Raw genomic sequence first — 23,105 nt, 5'->3', positions numbered from 1 at the left:
CCTTGGCAGTGCTGGGGGAATGGCTGGACTTGACCACAGAGGGCTTTTCCAGCCTTACTGATTCCATGATTTCTGCTGCTGCCTGGCACAGGGAAGCCCAGGTCTGTCCCAGAAACACATCACCAGGGAGGTTTTGCCATTCCAACTCCAACAAACACTTTATTCCCATCAGCCTCACCCGTCCTCACAGAGGACAGAGCGCAGGAGGGGAGGGAGCTTTTCCAGACTGGTTCCATGTGGGGGCAACGAGGGACAACCAGGGCCATGAGGAGCCATTCCCAAATTCCACCATGACCAAGGAGTCCTTGCTAAGCTGGTGCAACTTCAAATTTCAGACCAATTTTTGGGACTTTGTAGTTAGGAGAGCCCACAGAGGCCTTGAAAGATTCTTTTCCCAATCAATTGTGGGGCCTGACACAGCCCAGTGCACTTCCAACAGCACCAGTATTCCTGACCCAAAACCAGACTCTGAACCAATACCACACTCTGGACTCAGAGGGGAGGGGGAGGAAGGGCTAGGATTAAAAATATCACCCCAAAACAACAGGAATTTGGAAGAAATTGACACAAAGGACGTAAAAAGCAGGAGCAGCTATGAAAATATGTTGAGATGGCCAAGAAAAGTCACATCAAAATATATTTAAAAACCAGAAATTCCAATCTGTGTGGAATTTAAAACTCCTTTCCCCCACCTATGTTTTCCTGCTCAAGGAATCTCTGTTGTTCCAGGACGTGGAACATGATAGGCAGCACCAGTTATGTCCTGAAAAAGTATTTCCCCAAACTGTGAGCACTTCCATAATTTACAAACCAAAGATGAGCTAAACCTCAACCATCACCCCCCTCCCTCTTCCCCCTTCTACAGTGGGCAGGAGAAAAGACTGCAAACAAATCTGACTTTGCATTTCCAGGGAAGTCCAATTTTTCCACACATCAATATCCCTGCAATCCATTGTAGACCTTCTGCACTGATCCTTGCTTCAACAGCTGCTTGAGACCTGCAAGGGAAGGGAGAGCGTCACACACAGAGCACAGCAAAGATGGCAGGATGACTTTTCCAGCACTTCTTCCCCATTCCTGAAATCCCATCCACTAAACACTCCAAGGAACAGGCAGTTCAAGGATCTGGCAGTATCAAATTCTTACCAAACAGGCTAAAGAGTGAGTCAGCCCTTCAATCCATAATAGCTCATTCTCCTGGGGTCGGCACGACAGGGAAGGGCTGGCAGGTCTCCACTGCTGCTTAAAGGGCAAGCCCAGAGGGAGCAGAGGAAGCAGAGTGGCAAGGGTGGATGTGTCACTGTTTTTCCAGAGATTACAGAGGGAGTCCCCTCTGATGAACTCAGCCTGGTCACTCAGTGCCCTGGAACCCCTCAGGACACAGCTCAGAGCAGCCTCAAAAACCACTGAGCCCAAAACAGAGGGAAACTCCCAACACTGTGGGCGACCTTCAGATAACTAAAAGAAGGACATTGAGGGCTGGAGCGTGTCCAGAGAAGGGAATGGAGCACCAGGAGTGGCCTGAGGGAGCTGGGAAAGGGGCTCAGCCTGGAGAAAAAGAGGCTCAGGGGGAACATTCTGCCTCTGCACAACTCCTGACAGGAGGCAGCCAGGTGGGGGTCAGACTCTGCTTAGGAGAACAAGTGACAGGACGAGAGGAAATGGCCTCAAGTTGCCCCAGGGGAGATTTAGATTGACTATCAGTAATGAAACCAACCAATTTACTTGTACAGAAGAAAATTCCAACCTTCAGGCATGCAAATCCTTCAGGAAATCCTGCTAAAAAACAGTTTGTCTCCCTGCAACCCTTGTCCTGCTAGTCTATCCTTAAACCTTTTCGGCTACACGTTCTACTGTCCTTGAAAACCAGTGATGGGATGCATAAGGGTCACAGTAGCTGTGTTAAAATCCTGGAAAACTGCCCTGGAAGTAGTAACTGGAAGCAGGATGTCTCTCTGCCAGACAAGAACTTCTCATGCCTAGCCTGATGGCCAGAGATTCCTGAACTTTTTTTAGGAACACCAGGACAAAGTGAACTCCCGGCAAAGAGCTGCTCATTATTAGAACAGGTCATTCTCTAAGGCAAATTCACTTCCTGAGGAGCCTTCAAGTCACTTTCCAGCTGTTGGGTGAGACGATGTGGCTCCTGGGTTTCTGGTTCTTAGAAAGGAAGGCTGTAGCTGGAGAAAGGTGTAATCCTGAGAAAAACTGGGATTAGCACCATCCCACACCTCATTTCCCAGCAGCTCCCACACCTCTGGCGGAACACCCCCTGTAGTGCACAGGATATTTCATCATGTACCAGAGTTTTAATTAGGAATTCCAACCAGGAATCCCAACAATTGGTGCTACTGCACTTCCCTGAAGTGCAGCCTGAAGTCAATTTTTCCTTTGAAATGTTGTTGATACCAACAAGAAGTGACAGGTTACAGCACAGAGGGAGAGGAAGCCCTGATCAGCAGTGATCAAGTCCATCTGCAGGAAAGAAGGGATATTATTTCTGTGACTCCAAAGCTGGGGGTGGTGCTCTTGGAGCCAGAGTATCTTCTGACAGCCCCAGGAGCTGGATATGTGGTCAGGAGATAAGAAATGAGGAGCACTGCCAACAATAAGGAAAAAAAGGGATGTTTTGAATTCTGAAGCCCACAATTTTCCACTGAATGTGTACACTGAGCTGCTGCCACACACAGGGATAGACCTATTCCCTCATAAAACTCCTGATATCGTGGATGTTTGGAGATACCCTGCACACAGAAAGGCATCTGACTGCCTACCCAGTCACCTTCCCCTGGGAAATGTGTAATTGCTTTGGGAGGGAGAGAAACACCCAAGGCCCTGTGCCTGAACACACCCTTGCCAGTGCCATCATCTCTGTTCCTGGATATCCGTAGAGGTGTGTGAGCAATTCTGTCAAAAACACGGAGGCTTCTGTCACTGCTCCTTGCTCAGTGTCCTCTAAACTGCCAAGAGCAACAGCTGGAATAACCTCACATGTGTTTCAGAGCTGCCGTTGCCTGATGAAGCTTCTGGAAGGGCAGCAGAGCCTGGACTGAGACTCCACAGTGAGGAGGCCATTGTGCCCTGTACAACACTCTTGGAACAAGAGGGAAAGCACAGGGATAAATCCACAAAGCAGGATCACTCTAAGCCCAGCCCAGAGGTACAGAGCTCCCAGCCCAAAGAGCTGCAGGAGGAGCCTCAGGACATCTGGAGCTGCAGCCACCAGCTGGACTGCACAGGGCAGCTGGAACAGTGTGGCCAAGGCAGTGGAATAGAAAACTACTGGCAGTGGAATAAAACACCACTTGAGGAGTCCAGGAAATCCACTAAAAGAAGTCAATCCACTTCAGAAGAAGCCCTGGAAGAAGTTCTGGGGATTTCCTAAAGAGCTGCACTAGTACATGCCAGGAATAACTTTGTCCCATGGCAGAGGATGAGGCCCTTGTTTCCTACTCTGATGTGGAGCAGCAGAACCACAGAGGCTGCTGGGGCAAAGAATTCCCTGCTGGGAGTACAGGATTTAAGGATTTACCCTCCTGGAAATTTTAGGATTCCTACATGGTTCATCAGGTTTCCATTTGAAGCTGAGCAGCAGATCTAGAGGGAATAGGGTGGAAGGAGCTGTGGGAAGGAACAACCTTTCTCCTGACAGTGTGACATTCCTTCCCCTCAGCAGCAGAGGGATTTCCACAAGTCTTGCCTCCAAGAAAGTAGCAGCAGGGGCTGGAAAACCCTTTGTGATCCCATTCCAGCCGAGGCAAAGCAGACAGAGGCTGAGCCCAGCAAGGCTGTGGGGTCAGACAGATGGGCAACACCAAAACAAAGCACCTGCACACTTGCCAAGAGCTGCATTCCAGCAGCAGCACATCCCAACCTCAGCAGCCAAGCTCCCTCACTTCCAAGGGATGTGGGAGTCCATCACAGGCCACCAGCCAACTGTGCTATGTTGGACAAGGGGCACAGGGGCAGGAGAGCCCCTCCTGACTGCTCCAGCCCCTGGAGGAGCTGTGCCAGGGCCAGCCTGAGGGCTCTGGGCACTCACCTTCCCGCTGCTCTGGTGTCAGCTGCTCCTTGGGGAACTCCACATCAAAGGTGATTATTAGGGAGCCTTTGATGTTGTTGTTATCAAAGTTTGGAAGCCCTTCTCCCTTCTTCCACAGCTTGGCGCCGGGTTTTGTGGTTTTATCCCGCACAATGTGAACCTGGAGGGAAAAGGAAAGTTAGAACATTAGTGTGTTACAGGATCACTGAAGTTTGGAAAGACTTTCAAGATTACTGAGTCCAAGCCATGACTGATTCTGACCTTGTCAACCAGAACAGAGCACTGAGGGCCACATCCAGATGTTCCTTGAGCACATGCAGGGATGGGGACTCCAGTACCTCCCTGGGTAGTCCATGTTCTGTGTGTGCACCCCAATACTCCAACACTCTTTCCAACCCACTGGAAAGCTCCAACTGGCATTGATTCCTTGCCAAAACCAGTGATATCCCATGGGTCCAGGCTGTTTCACTGGACACATGCCAGAACTAACACCACCCTCTGCTGCTGGGACAGCACGGAAGTGAGGCACCCCTCATTGGCCTGGAATGCTCCAGCAGAGGGAATACTGTAGATAACCAGATCCTAAGCAAGCCAACCCTCAGCACAGAGCTGCAGGTGAAATTTGGGATGCACACAACACCCTGGGCCTCACCTTGTGCCCATCCAAGTGGGCAATATCCATCTCAAAGCCTGTCAGTGCCTCGACCAGCGAGATTGTCACGTTTGTGTACAAGTCATCTCCTCTCCTTTCAAACACTGGGTGCCTGTGGAAATAAGAGCCATTGAACTTTACTCCTTCCCCAGAGGGGAAACAGGTCCTCGAGCTTCTTTCCTTCCATTTGGGAGGTTGGAGAAATCATAAATAGGAGGGGAAGTGAGGAATGAATCAAATTTAGCTTCATTTTCCTGTATAAGATATGCACTGATAAATGCCTTTTCTATTTCTAGGGCACTGAGTGGTGAGGTGTGGCAAGAAGTCCTGACTCACACAGCAATTTTCTTAGTAGTGCATTTCCTTACAACAGCAACATTGTGTGCTAGGGAAAAGGAGATATTTGTTCTGAATCACACAAGGTGAATCCAAGCCAAAAACAATAAGATACTTTGATAATTCTACTTTTAACAGCATCAAGTCCAGCTCCTCCAGCACCATGAGGGCTGAGCATCCTGCACAGCCCTGAGTGCCAGACCTGCAGCTGCCCTGCTGAAGGACAAGCTCCATCTGGCCAAGCAAGAGCCCACCTAGGCCAGAGACTTACTTGAGAACTTTTATTCGGAAGCGCAAATCTCCTGGCTCCCCATCCACGTGGGGCTCACCTGTGGGGAGAAAGAAAAGTTTGGTTTAAAGGAAATAGTTAGGAATGAGTGGAGAGACAAGCAGGATATTACAGTTAAAGGAAAAAAAAAACCCAACTAAATGATCTTTAGATGATCAAAATTCTGCTTAAACATCTCCTAAAGAGCTTAGGGCTTTATGGGTGTTGCCTCAGCAAGGTCACAGCTCTGCTTTTCTGGAAGATCTGTCTCATGTTAATGATGTCCTTTAGCCACAGAAGGGCACAGGGGATCCCTTCAAAGCCAAAAGCTTGGAACAGATGCTCCTGCTCAGGTGTTGTGCATGTCCCCACTCCCAGCTAAGGGAGTGGAACTGTTAGGAACATGCTCCTGGATTTCAGCACATGCAGAGAACACTTCCAACCACATGGAAACCATGTGCCAGAGGAGCATGGAGGAGAAGCAGCTCAGAGCTGAGCACACACTCACCTTCCCCAATGAAGGGATACTCCATGCCATCCCTCACCCCTGGCTCTATCTCCACTTCCAGTGTCCTCTCTTCATTCACCAGCCTGAAAACGGGAAGAGCAACTCAGCACTCAGTTTGCAACTTTATTTATTTATTTCAGCTTCATCTCAACTTTTTATTTGTGTCCCTGGGGTAAGGAGAGCACCCCCACAAGCTCACACATACTGTCCTTGCTCACATCTAAACCTAGAGAGTCAGAGCTGCCTTTTTGGTGAGCTGAGACTCAGGGAGCAGAGAAGGTGAAGTTGAAAGCTCCCAAATACACAGTCAGCACCAGGGGGTGTGCTGGCATTCCACTTCAGCATGGCATTCCACATCCAGCTGTTCCCAGCTGTGTGCTCCCCGTTCAGATCTAGCTGTGGAACTTTGTGCAAGGCATAAAAAGCTGGAAGGGGAAATTGGGGAGCTCTGCATCCAACAGATGTAAGAATCAAGAGTGGCTCCCTGGAAATAAGAACTCGGTGTTAAACCTTTCCGGAGTGCCCAGCTCTCCCTGGGAACGCAGGCGCGCTCCCCCATCTAGCGGTGGGTTTTGGAATAAACATCCCCACATAAAATCACGGAATTTAGGATTCTGTGGAGCAGGAAAGAGCACCAAACTCACTTGACGTTGGGACACTCATCACAAACAACTTCCTGAGTCATCTGGAAGCGCCCAGGGCCCAGCTGGGTGGTTCTCATCTCCTGCCTGCAGTTGCATTTCCGTTTGCCAGGTGCCTGTCTTGCCACTGGCTTGTTCCTGACAACCTGCAGGGAAGAGGGAGAGGCTGATGTCAGTGTTCCTGGGTCTCCACAAGAGTCTGGATTTCTCTGAACAGAGAATTTGGGGTGGAAGGGACCTTAAAGATCACCTAATTCCAGCCTTGTGCCACGGGCAGGGACATGTTGTGTGTGTGGTGCTGCCACAATAGCTCCAAATGTGGCCTTGGCAAAACAATGACAAGTTTTCACCTTGTGATCACAGGTTAAACAGCAAAAAAACTCCCTGTGACATCACTATTGCCATTCTCTTTCCACACTTTTCCACATAGGAAAGGTAACTCTAGGAGGGGACACTCTACACTTTGGTTATGATACTTCCTTGCCCCACACAATGGAGAAATTATCTGGACACAACACAAAATCAACCAAAGGAAAGCCAGCCAACAGACAGGAGGGACTGTCAGCACCAGAGATGGAGCTTGCTTGAAAGAAAATAATAATTTTCCACATACTCTTCTCAGTTATATAATCTAGAAACTTGCAGTGGCACATTTGGCAGTAAAAAGAGACTGAAAAATCCTCAATGTGGTTTTACAAGAATTGCAAAGTGAATTTGAAGCTTATCAACAGCCCCTGAAATATTCCTAAATTCTACAGAGGGACAATTTGCACCTCTTTCAAGTGGGCTGCTGCACTAATCAAGGTGAGCTGGTGACTGAAAGCCAACAAATCAGTATTATCACATTTATGGAGACACTGCCAGATGCAAAAGATGAATAAATGTGTGGGTTTTTCAATAAACAGCACCACAACATCCTCCACTGCCAGCACAGAAATGCAGCATCTATTTCAGCTCTAATTTTTGGGAGAAGATATTCTGTACTCTGGTCAGGCACCTCAAACCTGGGAACAGAAGAAACACTGAGAGAAATAAACTTACTTCTACAAAGTTTCCTGAATACACCTCCTCCAGTGTGACCTCCAGGTCCACGATGATGTCACTTCCCCGGGGAATATTCCTGTCCTGCTGCCGAGGGCTCCCTCCAAACATGAATCCAAAGTCCCCAAAGAAACTGGAGTTAAGCACACTGGTTAGCTCAGGAAGGAATTCTAGGCAAATGCTTCTACTCCACTAAAAAGCATCCTCCTGGCAGTCCTAAAGCTCCAGAGTGAACCCAGAAACCTCTTTTTGTTAAGACAACTAAAGTCTTCAAACGCAGCAGCCATTTTGGAAGAGTTTTCTGTACTAAAGAAAATAAAATTTGGAGCAGAGCACTCAAATTCTGACCTCTCCACATTGCACTGCTGCTCAGCTGCCATCACTAAAAGGTGTAAACTCTGAGTAGCACTGCAAGGTACTGCTAGCAGGTTGGTTTTCAGTAGTTTAAAGACAAGAGGGATGAGGAAAACTCCCTAGGAATTCTGCATAATGTCCCTCAAAACAGAGCAGAGCAGAGCAGCAGTGCAAGTCCTCATCCAGTATTACAAGAACTGAGCAACTTCTGGAATAATTTTAGGAAATTTACCCAAAGAGACAGAAAATCAGGTTCTGTCCAAGCAATGTGTCAGTGCCTTTGGTTTTTAATGCTCCAAATTCTACAGGGGCTGTGCACGTAACCACAGCATTGCTTTGCAGAAGGCAACGTGTCCCCAAAGTGATGTGTGACAACGGGTTAAACCCCAATCACACACAGATAACCTGAGAAAGTTTCCACATGTTTGAAGCAGGTGCTGCACCTGAAAAATCACCCACAGTGCCCAGAGGTGCCCATGTGGGAAGTCTCTACTGGATCCTGCTTGCAGCAAGGAGTGGGGCACACCAAAACTGGAAATTGCATGTAGTGTATCTCTTCAAATTCTCAACTTGCACATCAGCAACCTTGGGCCAGGTAAAACTCCCACCAAAAGGGTGCTTGAGCATCACAGAATCAGAGCAGCAGCTGCAAAGGGGTGAAAACAGCCCCAAAGGGTTAAAACTCCTTACTGGGAGAAGATGTCTCCATGGGAGCTCTGGTGGCCATCCTTCAGGCCCTCCTCTCCATAGGCATCGTACTGCTTCCTCTTCTCCTCGTCTGACAGCACCTGGAAAAGGCAGGGATGGAGCAAAGGCTCACCTGGAGCTCAGGGGAGGTGTTGGACAAGGCTCTGAGGGCCCCCAGCACTTTTCACTGGGGACTCTACAGGAGCCCTGCTTGCTGTGCTGTCTGCAAAAGTTAACCCCATAAAAAACACATTTCATTCACTAGAAAAGCAGAAGCAGCCTGGAAAACATAAATATTGAGTTTATCTTAAATATTAAAAAAAGAATCACAGGGAATAACTCAAATTCTACAAAGCAGGACATGCTGAGACAAATAATCACATCCCACCACGCCTGTGTCTCAGCCATGACTTTTAAGCATTGATTTTATTTCCTAAGTTTTGATCTTTGCTCTTTCCTGCCTCAGAGATCCACAAGTCTCTGGTCACATTTAGTCTTCCTTGCCCTTCCTCCCTCATTGATCAGATTTAGAAAAGCCAGAGTTGACAGGTTGGCTTTCAGAAGGCTGCAGAGGAGTGGGAACAGATGGAGAAGCAACTCAACAGGTGGAGAAGCAACTGAAAGAGGAAAAGCAGCTGAATTTGGGGTGTTTGGAGAAGCTGTGGCTGCCCCATCCCTGGAAATGTCCAAGGCCAGGTGGGATGTGGCTGGGAGCAACCTGGGATAGTGGGAGGTGTCCCTGCCCATGGCAGGGAGTGGAACTGGATGAGCTTTAAGGTCCCCCCCAACTCAAACCATGCTGAGATTCTGTGGAATCATAACCACTGATAAATGTTAGCAACAGGGGAAAATTAGCAGTGACTTCAGCAATTCCACCCAGCAGGTAAGGGTTCAGTTCTCCCTTTGCACTTGAGACAACCATGGAAACTCCTCCCAAACCCATCCTGAGACTCATGGCTCTTTGCAAAAGAGCCTCACTCCCTCTCCTGGGATCAGTCTCTTTCCTGGTTCCAACAGCTGAATTCAGAGCACACAGCTCTGGGCTGGAATCACTGAGCCTGTGAAAATGAACACACTGGGCAGGTTCATTAACCTATTTTCCCCTCAATTTTTTGGGAAAGCTTTGCCATAATCAGCTACCCAGCCCCTGAGCAGCAGTGCTATTAACAGAGGCTTTATGGTGAGGAAAATTCTGCTTTATAAGGGACACCCAATTCTGCTTCCATTCTGCCCAAAAATCAACTCACAGTGTCCCACAGCTAACTCAGCAGAAGGGTTTCCAAGCTGTCCTGGCTAAACACAGATAAAAACCTGGCAGGGAGGGCATCAAAAGCTTCCTCCAAACCTCACACACATGAATACTGGATTTCTGATTTGATTTTACAACCATTTTTTCACTCAGCTCTTAAACAGAAAGAATAATCTCAGCTGCTGGCAAACACTTAAACCAGCTGGAACTCGAGGAAGAGGCAGAGGAATCCTTTGCCAGCAGGAAGTGCCAACAAGATCCCAGCTCACAGAAGCAGCACCAAGCTCACAGCTCCATCAATCCTGAAGTGCTCACAGTTCCATCCTGAGGTGCTGCAAATGACAGAGAATTACTTTTTCCCACAAAAAAATGTCTTTATATTCATTTTCCCTGTGATAATAAAGCCTGTTTGTTTAAGTCAGAACCAAAAAGGGGTCCCAGCTTTTAGAGAAAACAAAAGTGAACAGTTTTCTTTCTCAACACAAAGAAACAAATGCCAGCTGTTCTCTCACTTCCTCTTTTGGGGAATATCTGCATAGCTGAGGAGCACCAGGGATGGAAGCAGGAGCCAGGCTGCAAACCCTTTTTCCTGCAGCTGGGTTTTTCCCAAAGGACCCCAAGCTCCCACCCAAAGAGCAATTCACTGCTAGGAATTTCTGCTAATGGAATTTTTCAGCATCATCTTCCTCTCTGCTGCACAGGGGGGAGCAGGAGCAGATGGAGTGACAAAAAGGACAGAAAACATGGAGGAAACAGCCTCTATTCCATTCACTATGCATGTACAGCCAAGGAAAGCAGGCTTTCACTTCACACCTTTGGGCAATACAATGATCTGGATTTGATTTATTTAATGCACTGGGCTATTAGTGTGGGGGATCATTTGCATGCCACAACATCATCATGGAGTAACAGGAATCCTGCTGTGTCCCACAATTACTTTTCTCACTTAATATCCTCTACACCCAAGGCCAGCCCCTTTCACTTCCCATCAGCTCAGACTAATCTCAGCCAGGCCCTACACACACTTGGAGCTGCTGCACCTCCCTTTAGGAACTGGGAATAAATTCCAAAGAACTTTAATCTGGTTGCCTTGGCTTCCTCCTGGCTGAGAGAGGTGAGAGCTGTTGGATTGTCCTCTGGCAGGAGCAGCTCTCCAAGCAACCTGGTAGGCTCTGGATCTCTGTTTATTATTTGGGAGAGTATCTGGAACTGGATGTATTAACAGGGGCTGGATGGAATTTGGTGTAGTAATAGGGGGAAGATGGAAAGCAACCTGCCCTTCCTTGCAAGGAGTTTATCAGTGTTTAGCCAGGACAGCTTGGAAATCCTTCTGCTGAATTGGCTGTGGGACACAGTGAGTTGATTTGGTTGTTCTGGGTGAAATGGAACCAGAATTGGGTGTCCCTTTTAAAGCCACTTGGTATGGATCTCTGTTTTTCATTTGGGAGGGTATCTGGAATTTGTTGTATTAACAGAGGCAGGATGGAATTTGGTGTAGTAATAGGAGGAGGATGGAAATTGATGAGGAGGAGAAGGAATAAAGGAAATTTGATGTGGAAGGTGTCCATGGCCATGGTGAAGGGATGAAATGAGATCATCTTTAAGTTCCTTCGAACCTAAACCATCCTGGGATTCCGTAACAATAAGACATGTGGGATAGAATTCAATATATTAACAGGGGGAAGATGGAATTTCACATGGTACAGGGGAAGGACGGATTCCAGCTGCACCTTGGGGAAAAGCCTTTAATTCCCTACAAACCTTCTTTTCCATCCCCTGAACGCTCCAGGATGAATCCTACGAGCCACATCCACCCATCCCAGCCCGGGGAGGCCATTCGCGGCTCCCTTAGGGACACTCCCAGCTCCCGGCCTCACCTCGTAGGCAGCGCCCAGGTCCTGGAACTTCTCCTGGGCGCGGGGGTCGTCGGGGTTCCTGTCGGGATGGAGCTGCAGCGCCAGTTTGCGATAGGCCTTCTTGATGTCCTTGATGGAGGCGCCGCGGGACACCCCCAGGATCTTGTAGAAGTCTCTCCTGATGTGGGGGGAGAGAGAAGGTGAGGGAAGGGGAGCGGAGACAGCGTGAAGGAGAACGGGGATGGGAGAGGCGGGAAGCGAGAGGGGGAACAGGGGAGCGATGAGGGGAAGAGAGAGAGGTCCCGTCAGCGCCGCGCCCGCCGACCCTCAGCAGGGGGAAGGCCGGTGCTGAGGCGGAACCTGCGGGCCGTGGGCGCGGCCCGGCGCACTCACCCCGCGGCGGCCTCCCCGCAGAGGCACAGCAGGAGCAGGCAGAGGCGGCCGATCCAGGCGGGGGCCATGGCGGGCCCGGCCCTGCCGGCTGAGGGGGAGCGGCGGGAGCGGCGCGTCCCGGCGGCTCCGCAGCGCCTCGGCCCCAGCCAATGGCAGCGCCGGGTGTTCCACGCTAGCCAATCCGAGCGCGCCGCCGCGCGACGCCGGCCAATGGGCTGCTCACACTTCACCGCCGCCGGCCAATCGCCTGCCGGAGCGTCGCCGCGGAGCGCGCCGGCCACGCCTCGCCGCCCCTCCGGGGTGACTTCCTTCCGAACAGCCAATCAGTGAGCGCACCGCTTTTTCCCGCCCTCGCGCTCGCAGTCTCAGCCAATGGGCGGCGGCTCCCGGCGGGCGGGAACGGCCGTCTCTATGGTGCCCGCGGCGGAACTCGGAAGTGGCGGCGGCGATGGCGGCGGGGCCGGTGCGGCTGTGGGTGCGCACGGAGCCGTTCCTGGTGGGAGCGCTCCCGGCCCCGCCGCCCGCCCGCCTCGCCCCGCACTACCTGCGCAAGGCGGCCGCCTACGCCCGCGCTCGGGCGGACCAGGGCTGCTTCCCGCGGCTGAGCTGGCCCAGCTGGCGGCACCTTGCCTGCGGGAAGCTGCTGCTGAGCCCCGACATCGCCTGGCTCTACTTCGAGCTCTACCGCGGCCTCCGCGGGCCCTCCCCACCGCTCCGCCTGCGCTGGGCCGAGGCTGAGGCGGCCTGCAGCAGCGCCGAGGAGCTGGAGTGGGAGCGGAGCAAGGCAAGAGCCCGAGCCCGGCCTGGGGCAGGGGGAGCCCCGACCCCGCCGAAAGGGGAGCCCGGCCCAGGCTGACACTTCTCTGTCTCTCCGCAGCTCTCCGTGGACACGCTGCAGTTCCTGCTGTTCCTGTACGTGCAGCAGTTCCACAACGTGTCCCTGCGGCGCTCTCTGCTCGGGGACGAGTGGCCCAGCCCCAGGACCAAGTCTCCCTGCCTGTCAGAGAAATCGGGCACCGGGAATAAGGTACTCGTGCCTCCGGGATTGTCCGTGTGCAGGAGGAGCCTCTTCACTCTGAGGGGGCTTGGGAAAGGGGCTGGTTTGTTCCCCGGAGGGTTTCATCTGTGAGCAGAGCTCCAGCTGCAGAGCTCCTGTTCCATAGTAAACAAAGTGAAGTTGTTGTGATCTCTACAGTTCATAAAAAGCTTCTTTAAATTTTTCCATGAGACTTTCCTGGAGTCCAAACCCAACTGAATATTTCCTGAGAGTCTTAGCAAATCTCCTTTTGAGAAGCAACAGCCTTTTTTGTTTTGTTAGTCAAGCAGGGTGCTCTTCTCATGCTCATAGCACCTTTCCCGTGATCCACTGTGGACTTTTGGATTCCAGGGTGTCAAATTCTGTTTCTGAGAGGGGAGTTGGTTGTTCAGCTGTAGATCAACCACATGGAAATGGTGTTTCCTTTTAGAATACTGCCAGGTATTTAGGAAGGAGTGGGTTGGATGTGCCCTGTGGGCAGTTCTGTGTGGGGGAATGCATTACAATTTGCAACCCTGTGTAAGGCCATGCCAGCCTCTGGAATTCTGGCACAGATGTGCTGCTGTGAGTGGGATGAGCTGGTGAAATGTAGCTTGGGGCAAGTTGGAGTGATTAAAAATAGGAGCTGGATAACTTTATCCTGAAATGTTGAACAAAAGTGGTGAGGACAAGGTGTAATCACAGCCCTGTGTTCCTGCAGCAAAACTCAGTTTTATGAAGCTCTGCCTGAATTGCAGTTTCCTGCTTTTATTGGGCTAGGGCCTTTTAAAATTTGAAATAAGGACTCTTTCAAAGGGTTTGGTTTATTGGAGAAATGACCCTCTGCTTTTTATCCTGGCACTCAATCCTGGCTGCAGGGATTTTCCATTGAAGCAGCTCCAGGACCTTGAGTGTCAATTATTGATTTGTGTCCTCCCTTTGAATGCCAGCAGCAGTGGCCTGGGTTTGTGTGGGGCTGTAGAAGAGCCTGGTGCTACTCTCTAGAATGAAATACTTGGTACTTGAGTTGGAATGAAATGCTTTATTTTGAGTTTTTGGGAGGAGATGTCTTTCCAGCTTTGTGAGAGCAGAGCAGCAGGAATGAGCACCGTGTCTGACTGGCTTTCCTTCTTCTAGAAGGATTCTAAGCAAGGATTTGTATCCATGATGTCCTTGCAGCTTCTTGGAGAACTCACCCCCTCCTGTGTTTTCCTGCCCCTCCAGAACTGGAATGAATACTTGGTACTTGAGTTGGAATGAAATGCTTTATTTTGAGTTTTGGGGAGGAGGTGTCTTTCCAGCTTTGTGAGAGCAGAGCAGCAGGAATGAGCACTGTGCCTGACTGGCTTCCCTTGTTTTAGAAGGATTCTGAGCAAGGATTTGTATATATGATGTCCATGGAGCTTCTCAGCTTGGAGAGCTCCCTCCCTCATGTGTTTTCCTGCCCCTCCAGAAATGGAATGAATGCTTGGTACTTGAGTTGGAATGAAATGCTTTATTTTGAGTTTTTGGGAGGAGGTGTCTTTCCAGCTTTGTGAGAGCAGAGCAAGAGGAATGAGCACTGTGCCTGACTGGCTTTCCTTCTTCTAAAAGGATTCTGAGCAAGGATTTATATCCATGATGTCCATGGAGCTTCTCAGCTTGGAGAACTCACCCCCTCCTGTGTTTTCCTGCCCCTCCAGAACTGGAATGAATACTTGGTACTCGAGTTGGAATGAAATGCTTTATTTTGAGTTTTTGGGAGGAGGTGTCTTTCCAGCTTTGTGAGAGCAGAGCAAGAGGAATGAGCACTGTGCCTGACTGGCTTCCCTTGTTTTAGAAGGATTCTGAGCAAGGATTTGTAGATATGATGTCCATGGAGCTTCTCAGCTTGGAGAACTCACTCCCTCATGTGTTTTTCTGCCTCTCCAGAACTGGGACGACCAGGAGCACCTTGCCTTTGTTCAGAGCCACCTCTTGGATATCTTGGAGCTGCTGCTGGTGCCAGAGCAGCTCTCAGCCTCCTCCCATTCCAGCTGCAGCAGCCTGGTGTCCTTGGAAGCCGTGTGTGCCCTCAGCTTCCTGCTGGAGGGCACCGTCAGCAATTCGGGCACCGTCCGTCCCCTGCACAAGCTGGCGCTCAGGCAGCCCTGCCATGGCCTCAATGGGTACTCCAAAGGTTCCAGAACCTTCTCCCTGCCCAAGCTGGAGAGCTGGCTGCGCTCCTCCCTCACTGCCAATCCCCTGGGAATAACTGTCTGCGTCAGCGCTGGCAAGAATCTCGTACGGGCACAGCAAGGTGGGCAAAACTGCTGGGGAGGTGTTGTTAGATAGACAGAAATATGGGGGGAAATGGGGGTGTCGGGGGACATTGGGATGTGGGGGGACACTGGGATGTGGGGGGGAATGGAAATGTGGGAGCAAAATAGAAATATACAGAAATATATATTTCTATATACAGAAATACGGTAAGTACGAGTGTGGAAAAACAAAAGCAGAAGTGCACAGAAATGTAGAAATAAATATATAAAAATAAATGTAGTAAATATATAAATATAATAAATATGATAAAGATATAAATATAATAAAAATATAGAAATAAATAGAATTACAAAAGTGTGTGGGGAGATTGGGATGTGGGAGGGTATTGGGATGTGGGACAGAATGGAAATATGGGAGCAAAATAGAAATATATAGAAATATACAGAAATTCAGTAAGTATGAGTATAGAAAAACAAAAGCAGAAGTACACAGAAATGTAGAAATAAATATATAAAAATAAATATAATAAATATACAAATATAATATAATACATATGATAAAGATATAAATATAATAAAATATATAGAAATAAATACAATTATTTATTATAAAACAAAAAAGTGTGTGGGGACATTGGGATGTGGAGGGGAATGGAAAAATGTGAGCAAAATAGAAATTCTATATAGAAATATAATAAAATAAATATATAGAGAAATAAATAGAATTACAAAAGTGTAGAGAAATCGAAAAATAGAGAAAATTAGAAATACAGAAATCAATTTAGAAATACAGAAAAATAAATCTAGATAAATAGTATAAATAAAATTTAAAGGAAAAAAAAAAACCTGAAATGAGGACTCAGCTCTTGTTGCTGAGCAGGGATGTGGCAGTGGGGTGTGATCTGGTCTAGGTTTCCTTGTCTCCAATCCAGCCCCTCTCCTTCAGGGATGTGGCAGTGGAGCCAAGACACTTTCCCCCTTAGAATAAGGAATTTAACTCAATGTTTTGTTTCCCTGACTGCAGGGTCCCAGGAGGGGCAGGGAGGATAGAGAAGGGCTTAAGGATTGTGTCCTAGAGGGAGCATTTCCCTTTTTGAAATACACAATTCCTGCTTAAAACTCACCCTCAGGATCTTCCTGCTGAGCTGAATCTTGTGTTCAGCAACAGGCTTGTGGAACTGGAGATTCTTGAGCTTGTGGGAGGCTTTGACTGCTCCTAGGTAATCTTGAAATGGTTTTGGTCCTTCAGTGTCTCTCAGTTTCTGAAATTTCTGGTGCCTCGTGCTGCTGACCTGCCCAGGAGGCATCAGGGATGCTGTGACTGCTGTGGGATATATCATCCTTGAACTTTGGGGCTGATTATTTTCCTGAGGGATTGCTGCACCCAGAACTTCTGTGGGCTTTGTTTTGCAGGGGGAGGATCAACCAGGAAAGCCAAGATTGCCTGCAGTGCCCGGGTGGTGCCAGAGGTGTCCCCCCTGGTGATGATGAGCCACGTGTACAAGCAGACCGTGGCCAAGAGCTCGGACACCCTGGTGGGGGCTCACGTCAGCATCTGTCGCTGCCACGATTCCTTCATTTACCTCCTGTCCCCTCTGAGGTGAGTTTGGCTTCTCCTGGACACAGCTGGGCTCCTGGCTAACCAGGAGGCCAGTGGGATACTGGGGGATGTTAGGAAGAGCATTCCTAGTTGGTCAAGGAGTGATGCTGTTCATCTGCTCAGCCCTGTGAGGCACAGCTGGGATGTCGGGTTCAGGTCTGGGTTCCTCAGGAGGGGCAAGGAGCTCCTGAGAGGGTCCAGTGGATGATACAGAGATGATGAAGGGACTGGAGAGTCTCCCTGACAAGGAAAGGCTGAGGGAGCTGGGCCTGGTTAGTCTGGAGAAGATCAGACTGAGGTGGGGTCACGTCAATCCATACAGAGATCTCCAGGTGGTGCCAGGCTTTGCTCAGCGCTGACAGTGACAGGATAAGGAGCAATGGCCATAAACTAAAACACAACAGAACTTCCTTCTATTGCAGCTGCCCAGGGAAGAGGTGGAACCTCCCTCTTTGGAGACATTCTAAACCCACCTGGACACGTTCCTGTGTCACCTGCTGCAGGTGACCCTGTGGTGGTGTTCACAGGGGTCCCAGGATGAGGGAAGAGATGAGAATCTTGATTCCATGTTTCAGAAGGCTGATTTATTATTTTATGATATTTATTATATTAAAAGAAAATTATATATTAAAACTACACTAAAAGAATAGAGAGAAAAGGATTTCATTAGAAGGCCAGCAAAGGAAAGAAAAATGATAATAAAATCTTGTGACTGATCAGAGAGTCCGAGGCAGCTGGACTGTGGTCATTAATTAAAAACAACCACATGGACCAATCAAAGATCAACCTGTTGCATTCCATAGCAGCAGATAATTATTGTTTTTCTTTTCCTCTGAGGCTTCTCAGCTTCTCAGGAGAAAAAAATCCTGTGTCACAGACATGTTTTATGAAAAATCCTTTCCTTAGGATTTTTTCTCCTGAGAAGCTGAGAGGCCTCAGGAACAAAATGTAAACAATGGTTATCTGCTGCTGTGGAATGCAACAGGTGCATCTGTGATTGGTCTCATGTGGTTGTTTCTAATTAATGGCCAGTCACAGTCCAGCTGTCTCAGACTGTCTCATCAGTGATAAGATTTTGTTATCATTCCATTCTTTTGCTTTCCTTGCTAGCCTTCTGATGAAATTCTTTCTTCTTTTAGTATAGTTTTAATAATTTATTATTTTATTTTATATATATTAGATTTTTGAAACATGGAGTCAGATCCTCATCTCTTCCCTCATCCTGGGACCCCTGTGAGCACCACCACAATCCTGGCAAAAGGATTTTTCATAAATATATCTGTGACAGTGACCCTGCCTTGGTTTGGATGGAGGTTCCTTCCACCCCTGATGGTTCTGTACTTCCTTGGCAGGTCTGTGACCATCGAGAAGTGCCGGAACAGCACCTTTGTCCTGGGCCCTGTGGAGGTATCAGTGCACGTCCAGGGCTGTGACAACGTCAAGGTCATCGCGGTTTGCTATCGCTTGTCCCTTTCGTCCACCAAGGGCTGCACTTTCCACACCCTCACGCCCACGCAGCCCCTCATCCTCTCTGGGAACCAGGACGTCAGCTTTGCCCCTTTCCACACCCATTATCCCATGCTGGAAGACCACATGGCTCAGGTGGGCTTGGCCACTCTGCCAAACTACTGGGACAGCCCCATGCTGGTGTGCAGGGACAGCGGTGACACCAGCGTCTTCCGGCTTCTGCCCCCCTCGGACTTCTACACCTTTGTGATTCCCTTTGAGATGGAGGGAGACACCACAGAGACCCCAGGGGGGCTTCCCCAGGAGTACCAGGAGGTGCTGAAGAAGCGGGAGCAGAAGGTGCAGGTGTGGCAGCGCATGGTGAAGGAGGCAGGGCTGAGCAGGTGAGTGTTCCCCTCAGCCACGTGGACAGAGGGTTGTTTGATGGGGATTTCCACAGAAATCCTTGAAGGGTGGCTTGGGTTGTGTGAGCCATGCCTTGCAGGCCAGTCCTAGAGCATTAGTAATTAGCAATCCTGGGATTCTGCTTGGTGATGGGGGAAGGCAAATGCTCACAGGCATAGCTCAGGGAGAATCCCAAAATGCCTTGGGTTGGAAGGGACCTTAAAGCTGATCCTGTTCCACCCCCTGCTGTGGAACACCCTCCACTATCCCAGGTTGCTCCAAGCCCTGTCCAACCTGGCCTTCAACAGTTCAGGGATGGAGCAGCCACAGCTTCTCTGGGCACCCTGTGCCAGGGCCTCACCACCCTCGCAGGGAAGAATTTATTCCCAATACCCCGTCTAGCCCTGCCTTCTGGCAGTGGGAAGCCATTCCCTGTGTCCTGTCACTCCAGTCCCTTGTCCAAAGTCCCTCTCCAGCTCTCCTGGAGCCCCTTTAGGCACTGGAAGGTGCTGTGATGTCTCCCTGGAGCCTTCTTCTCTCCAGGTGAACACCCCCAGCTCTCCCAGCCTGGCTCCAGCCCCTGGAGCACCTCCATGGCCTCCTCTGGATTCCAGCAGCTGCACATCCTTGTTGTGCTGGGTATCCCAGAGCTGAAGGCAGCTCTGCAGGTGGGGCCTCACCAAATGGAGTGAAGGGGGACAATCCCCTCCCTCACCCATGCTGCTCCTGAGGAGGTGCTTTCTCATGGCTGCATTTTTCCAACCTGTGAGGCTCCAGGAAAAGCATTCCCAGATGCTGCTGAGGTGAGGGATCCACCCTGGCAGTGGATTGGGCCAGGGCTGGGTGTGCACCCTGAGCTGCCTGGGGTCCCTCTTAGCCCAGCCTTCGCCTTGGATTGAAGCTGTAAATGGCTGTCCCAGCCCTTGTTGAGGGAATGTGCTCGTGGATCACTGTAGCAGATCACCTTTGGGCAGTAACTTTGAAATTCCTCTGCCCAGCTTCCTTGGCAAGCACAAAATGGGGATAAAACCCCATTTCAAATATCTGTTGTTCTTCCCAGGCTTCTGCTGCTTCCCTGCACAGTTTTGGGAAGGAGTTTGGCCTGTCAGAACCTTCCTGTGAAAGAAATATGAGGAAATAGGGATTGATGTTCTTAGATTTGCCATCATCTGCTGCAGTCACAGGAAGCAAGAGCTTGCTGCTTATTCCATAAAAGGGGGGAAACTCTGGCAAGTTTAGAAGCTTGTTGAAAAGAAAGTGGGCAGCTGACAGTGGAAAATGTCTGTTGTCTCCTGCAGGCAGGGAAACAAGAAGGGAGACAAGTAGGAGGCTTAGAGCAAACAGGATATCAGGCTTGTAGAAAGAAAAAAGCTGCTGTGCTCGAGCGGGGAGGTGAAAGAGAGTGTTAGAAATAAGAAGACATCTTTCAAGAAGTTGAAGTTGTCTGATTGAGGAAAGTGGGGCAAAAAAAGAATGTAAATCCTGCCAGGCTGAAAGTAAAACCCCCGTAAGACAGGACCAAGAAGACAGCTTGAGGAACAACTTGCAAAAGCATAAAATCCTGTTTATTCATTTTCCTGAGCGTATCAGACAGAAAGTCTTTCAGGGTCAGCAGCAGATCAAGGTAGAGAAAAAGCTCTTGGAGAAGATAAATCCACAAGGGAAGAAAGCAGTGGCTGCCTTTGTGTTCACTGGGGAGGAATTTGGGTTAGTTTGTGTTCCAAAACCCTGCTTTGTGGGGAATGGCTCAAATGGAAGAGAACACACACACAGCAGCCTTAACTTGGGAAAAGGGTGTGGATACATGGAGCCTGTCTGAGGGTGAGTGGGACAAAACTGAATAGAATGGCCTGAATTGGAAGGGACCTTAAAAAGGGAAGGGAAGGGACCAAGCAGATTCCCCTCCTGCCATGGGCAGGGACACCTCCCACTGTCCCAGGTTGCTCCAAGCCCCGTCCAGCCTGACCTTGGACACTGCCAGGGATGCAGGGGCAGCCCCAGCTGCTCTGGGCACCCTGTGCCAGGGCCTGCCCACCCTCACAGTGAGGAATTCCTTCCCAGTATCCCATCTGACCCTGCTCTCTGGCAGTGGGAAGCCATTCCCCTTGTGCTGTCACTTCAGGCTCTTGCAGAGTCTCTCTCCTTGTTTCTTGTAGCTCCTTCAGGCACTGGAAGGCCACAGTGATTTCACCCCGAAGTTTCTCTTCTCCAGGCTAAACAATTCCAAATCTCCCAGCTTTTCCTTAGAGGAGGGATGCTCCATCCCTCTGATAACCTTTGTGGTCTCCTCTGGAGCTGGTTTCCTGCTTTTCCCAGTACAGAATGGGGTCAGCACATCAAATTAGGAATGAGTTCAAAGCAAACCCACATAAAATCTCCACAATATTGAAAAGTGTTCATTTTCATTGCTGTTCAGAAATGAATTGTGTCAACTGCTTGAAAAAGTCCATCAAGAGCTACTCAACAGCCATGCCACCTTTGGCTTGAGAAATTGCAGTGAGCTGATCCCAGAGGGCTGGGATGCTGTTCTGGAGATGCTTTTGGGCATCTGACCAGTGCCAGTTAGCCTGAGCTGAGTGGCCCACCCTGTTAGGCTTGCCAAAAACACCTCAAACAGAAAATGATGTGAGATTTGTTTATAGGTGCATTTTTTTTTTCCTGATCTCCTTCCTCTCTGGTGCTGTCAGAACAGAATTTGGTGTCCTTAGTGCTTAACCACTGGTTGTTAATTTTAGTCTTCCTTTTCAGACAGTTTTTCAGCTGTGCCCTGAGGGGAAAGTGGAGGCAGCCCTGGAGCAGGGTGGTTGTGGTGGTGGGATGGAGAATTTTGTATGACTTCTCCAATTCCACCAGCTTCTGTCTTTGGGGTTCATTATCATCACATTGACTTGGTAAAAACCTTTCCTGGATGTCTCTGCAAGGTTCAGGAACCAAGCCTGGCTCTTCCTGATCCATCTGGAGGCTTGTTTGGATAATGAAGGCATGGTAGAAGTATAATACTGTGAATAAACGTGAATTTTTCCATATTTCCCTGCTGCTGTGTCTGTTTCAGGGATCAGAGGAAACAGCTCCAGGCTGTGGTAGAAGACAAATTCTATGAGTGGCTGGTTCAGACGGGGAACAGGCAGCAGCTGGACAGCCTGGTCCCTCCTGCCCTGGGCTCCAAGCAGGCAGCAGGATAACATTCCTGGCCAGGATAACATTCCTGGGCAGCAGGAGGAAAGGGAGGTGAGTAAAAGGCTTCCTTCTCTTCATTCATCTCTCCCCCCAAGAACTGTCCCATGTTGGTGTGCACAGCCAAGGCAGAGAGGTAGGAGAAGGGAGTGTTCTCACAAGAGGCTGGCATTTGGGTTTAGTTCTTACTTTCCTATCAAAACCCATTTTTAGCTGAAATCTCTGTCCTCAGCATGGCCTTGCTGCCAAGTTTGATTTGTTGGAGGCATCTCTAAGGCAGATGGGCAAATTGCACATAATGTGATACAAAACTGATTGGAATAGCTGCTCTTTCAAAGAAACTGTATATTGATGTCCACCCATCTCACTTCTTGCTAAAGAGAGCTGAGTAAGACTTTGGGTCATTCTTACAATAAGACTTTGGATAATTCTTACAATAAGACTTTAGATAATTCTCACTCTTCCCAAGCAGAAGTGGTTTAGGAGCTGGAGACCTGCCTTTATTGTGCTCTTCTGCCATGGCGTTTTTCAAACTGTTAGAAAATTGTTTTATTTTTGATTTAGCCTTTGAATTCCTTTTTCTTTGCTGGTGTTAGAAGTAAAATTGTCTCCTTTTATTTTGTTCCAGAGCTCTGGGAGCAGCCAGTGATCCACTCAGCCCAGTTCTCATTAAGACTTTGTGCCATCCCAGCTGCACCCACTGGATCTGCCAGCCAGCCCTGGTGTGGATGGGACTGCCTGGCTGCTGTAGGATTCCTGAGCATTGCTGCTTTCCCAGGAATGTGCTGTAGCCATCCTGTAGGTGACAGAGAGGTGCCTGGCACTGGGGAAGATGAAGTGTGCCTTGTTGCAGAGCTGTCACAGCAGTCCATAGTGTCCAACACACCAGCTTTCCTGGAACAAAGCTGGATGCAGGCTGTGGGCATCACCTGCATCCTCATGGTACAAACCAGTGGTGCTGTTTTAATAAATGTGAAAATGAAATGTTTAATTTTTTTATGAATGAAATCAAACAGGTTCTTTTTTAATATGGAGATGGCACTTTTAGAAGATAAATTTTTGTATATGGTTGCATTGTTTTGACAAATGTCAATAAACCAGATTTGTTGGATAAACCTGGCGCATGTCCTGGGGAAGGGGTTTTACCTGTACAGTTGATCTTAGGGGGACACAGCATCTTTTATCTTAATTAAATGTG

At 49.1% G+C, this 23,105-nt stretch overlaps 2 protein-coding genes across 2 annotated transcripts; one reads left to right on the top strand and one right to left on the bottom strand.

The window, feature by feature from the left end:
* Nucleotides 1-129: 129 nt before the first annotated feature.
* On the bottom strand, nt 130-12,152 carry DNAJB11 (DnaJ heat shock protein family (Hsp40) member B11). Its single transcript, XM_058031530.1, has 10 exons — nt 12,028-12,152; nt 11,656-11,812; nt 8,533-8,630; nt 7,489-7,621; nt 6,451-6,593; nt 5,807-5,889; nt 5,302-5,359; nt 4,695-4,806; nt 4,043-4,202; nt 130-998 (listed from the first exon to the last, which is right to left on the bottom strand). Exons 1-10 carry the CDS (start codon nt 12,093-12,095, stop codon nt 934-936), a joined length of 1,077 nt encoding a protein of 358 aa, XP_057887513.1. The 5' UTR covers nt 12,096-12,152; the 3' UTR covers nt 130-933.
* On the top strand, nt 12,094-23,022 carry TBCCD1 (TBCC domain containing 1). The gene is made up of 8 exons (XM_058030786.1): nt 12,094-12,353; nt 12,391-12,811; nt 12,905-13,054; nt 14,954-15,320; nt 16,696-16,882; nt 18,235-18,732; nt 21,786-21,961; nt 22,536-23,022. Exons 1-7 carry the CDS (start codon nt 12,094-12,096, stop codon nt 21,913-21,915), a joined length of 2,013 nt encoding a protein of 670 aa, XP_057886769.1. The 3' UTR covers nt 21,916-21,961; nt 22,536-23,022.
* The last annotated feature ends 83 nt before the right edge of the window (nt 23,023-23,105 follow it).

This window comes from Melospiza georgiana, chromosome 10, assembly GCF_028018845.1.
Source record: "Melospiza georgiana isolate bMelGeo1 chromosome 10, bMelGeo1.pri, whole genome shotgun sequence".
Lineage (NCBI taxonomy): Eukaryota > Metazoa > Chordata > Aves > Passeriformes > Passerellidae > Melospiza > Melospiza georgiana.
The sequence above is the reverse complement of the archived record's forward strand: the minus strand, read 5'-3'. Positions and strand labels throughout refer to the sequence as shown.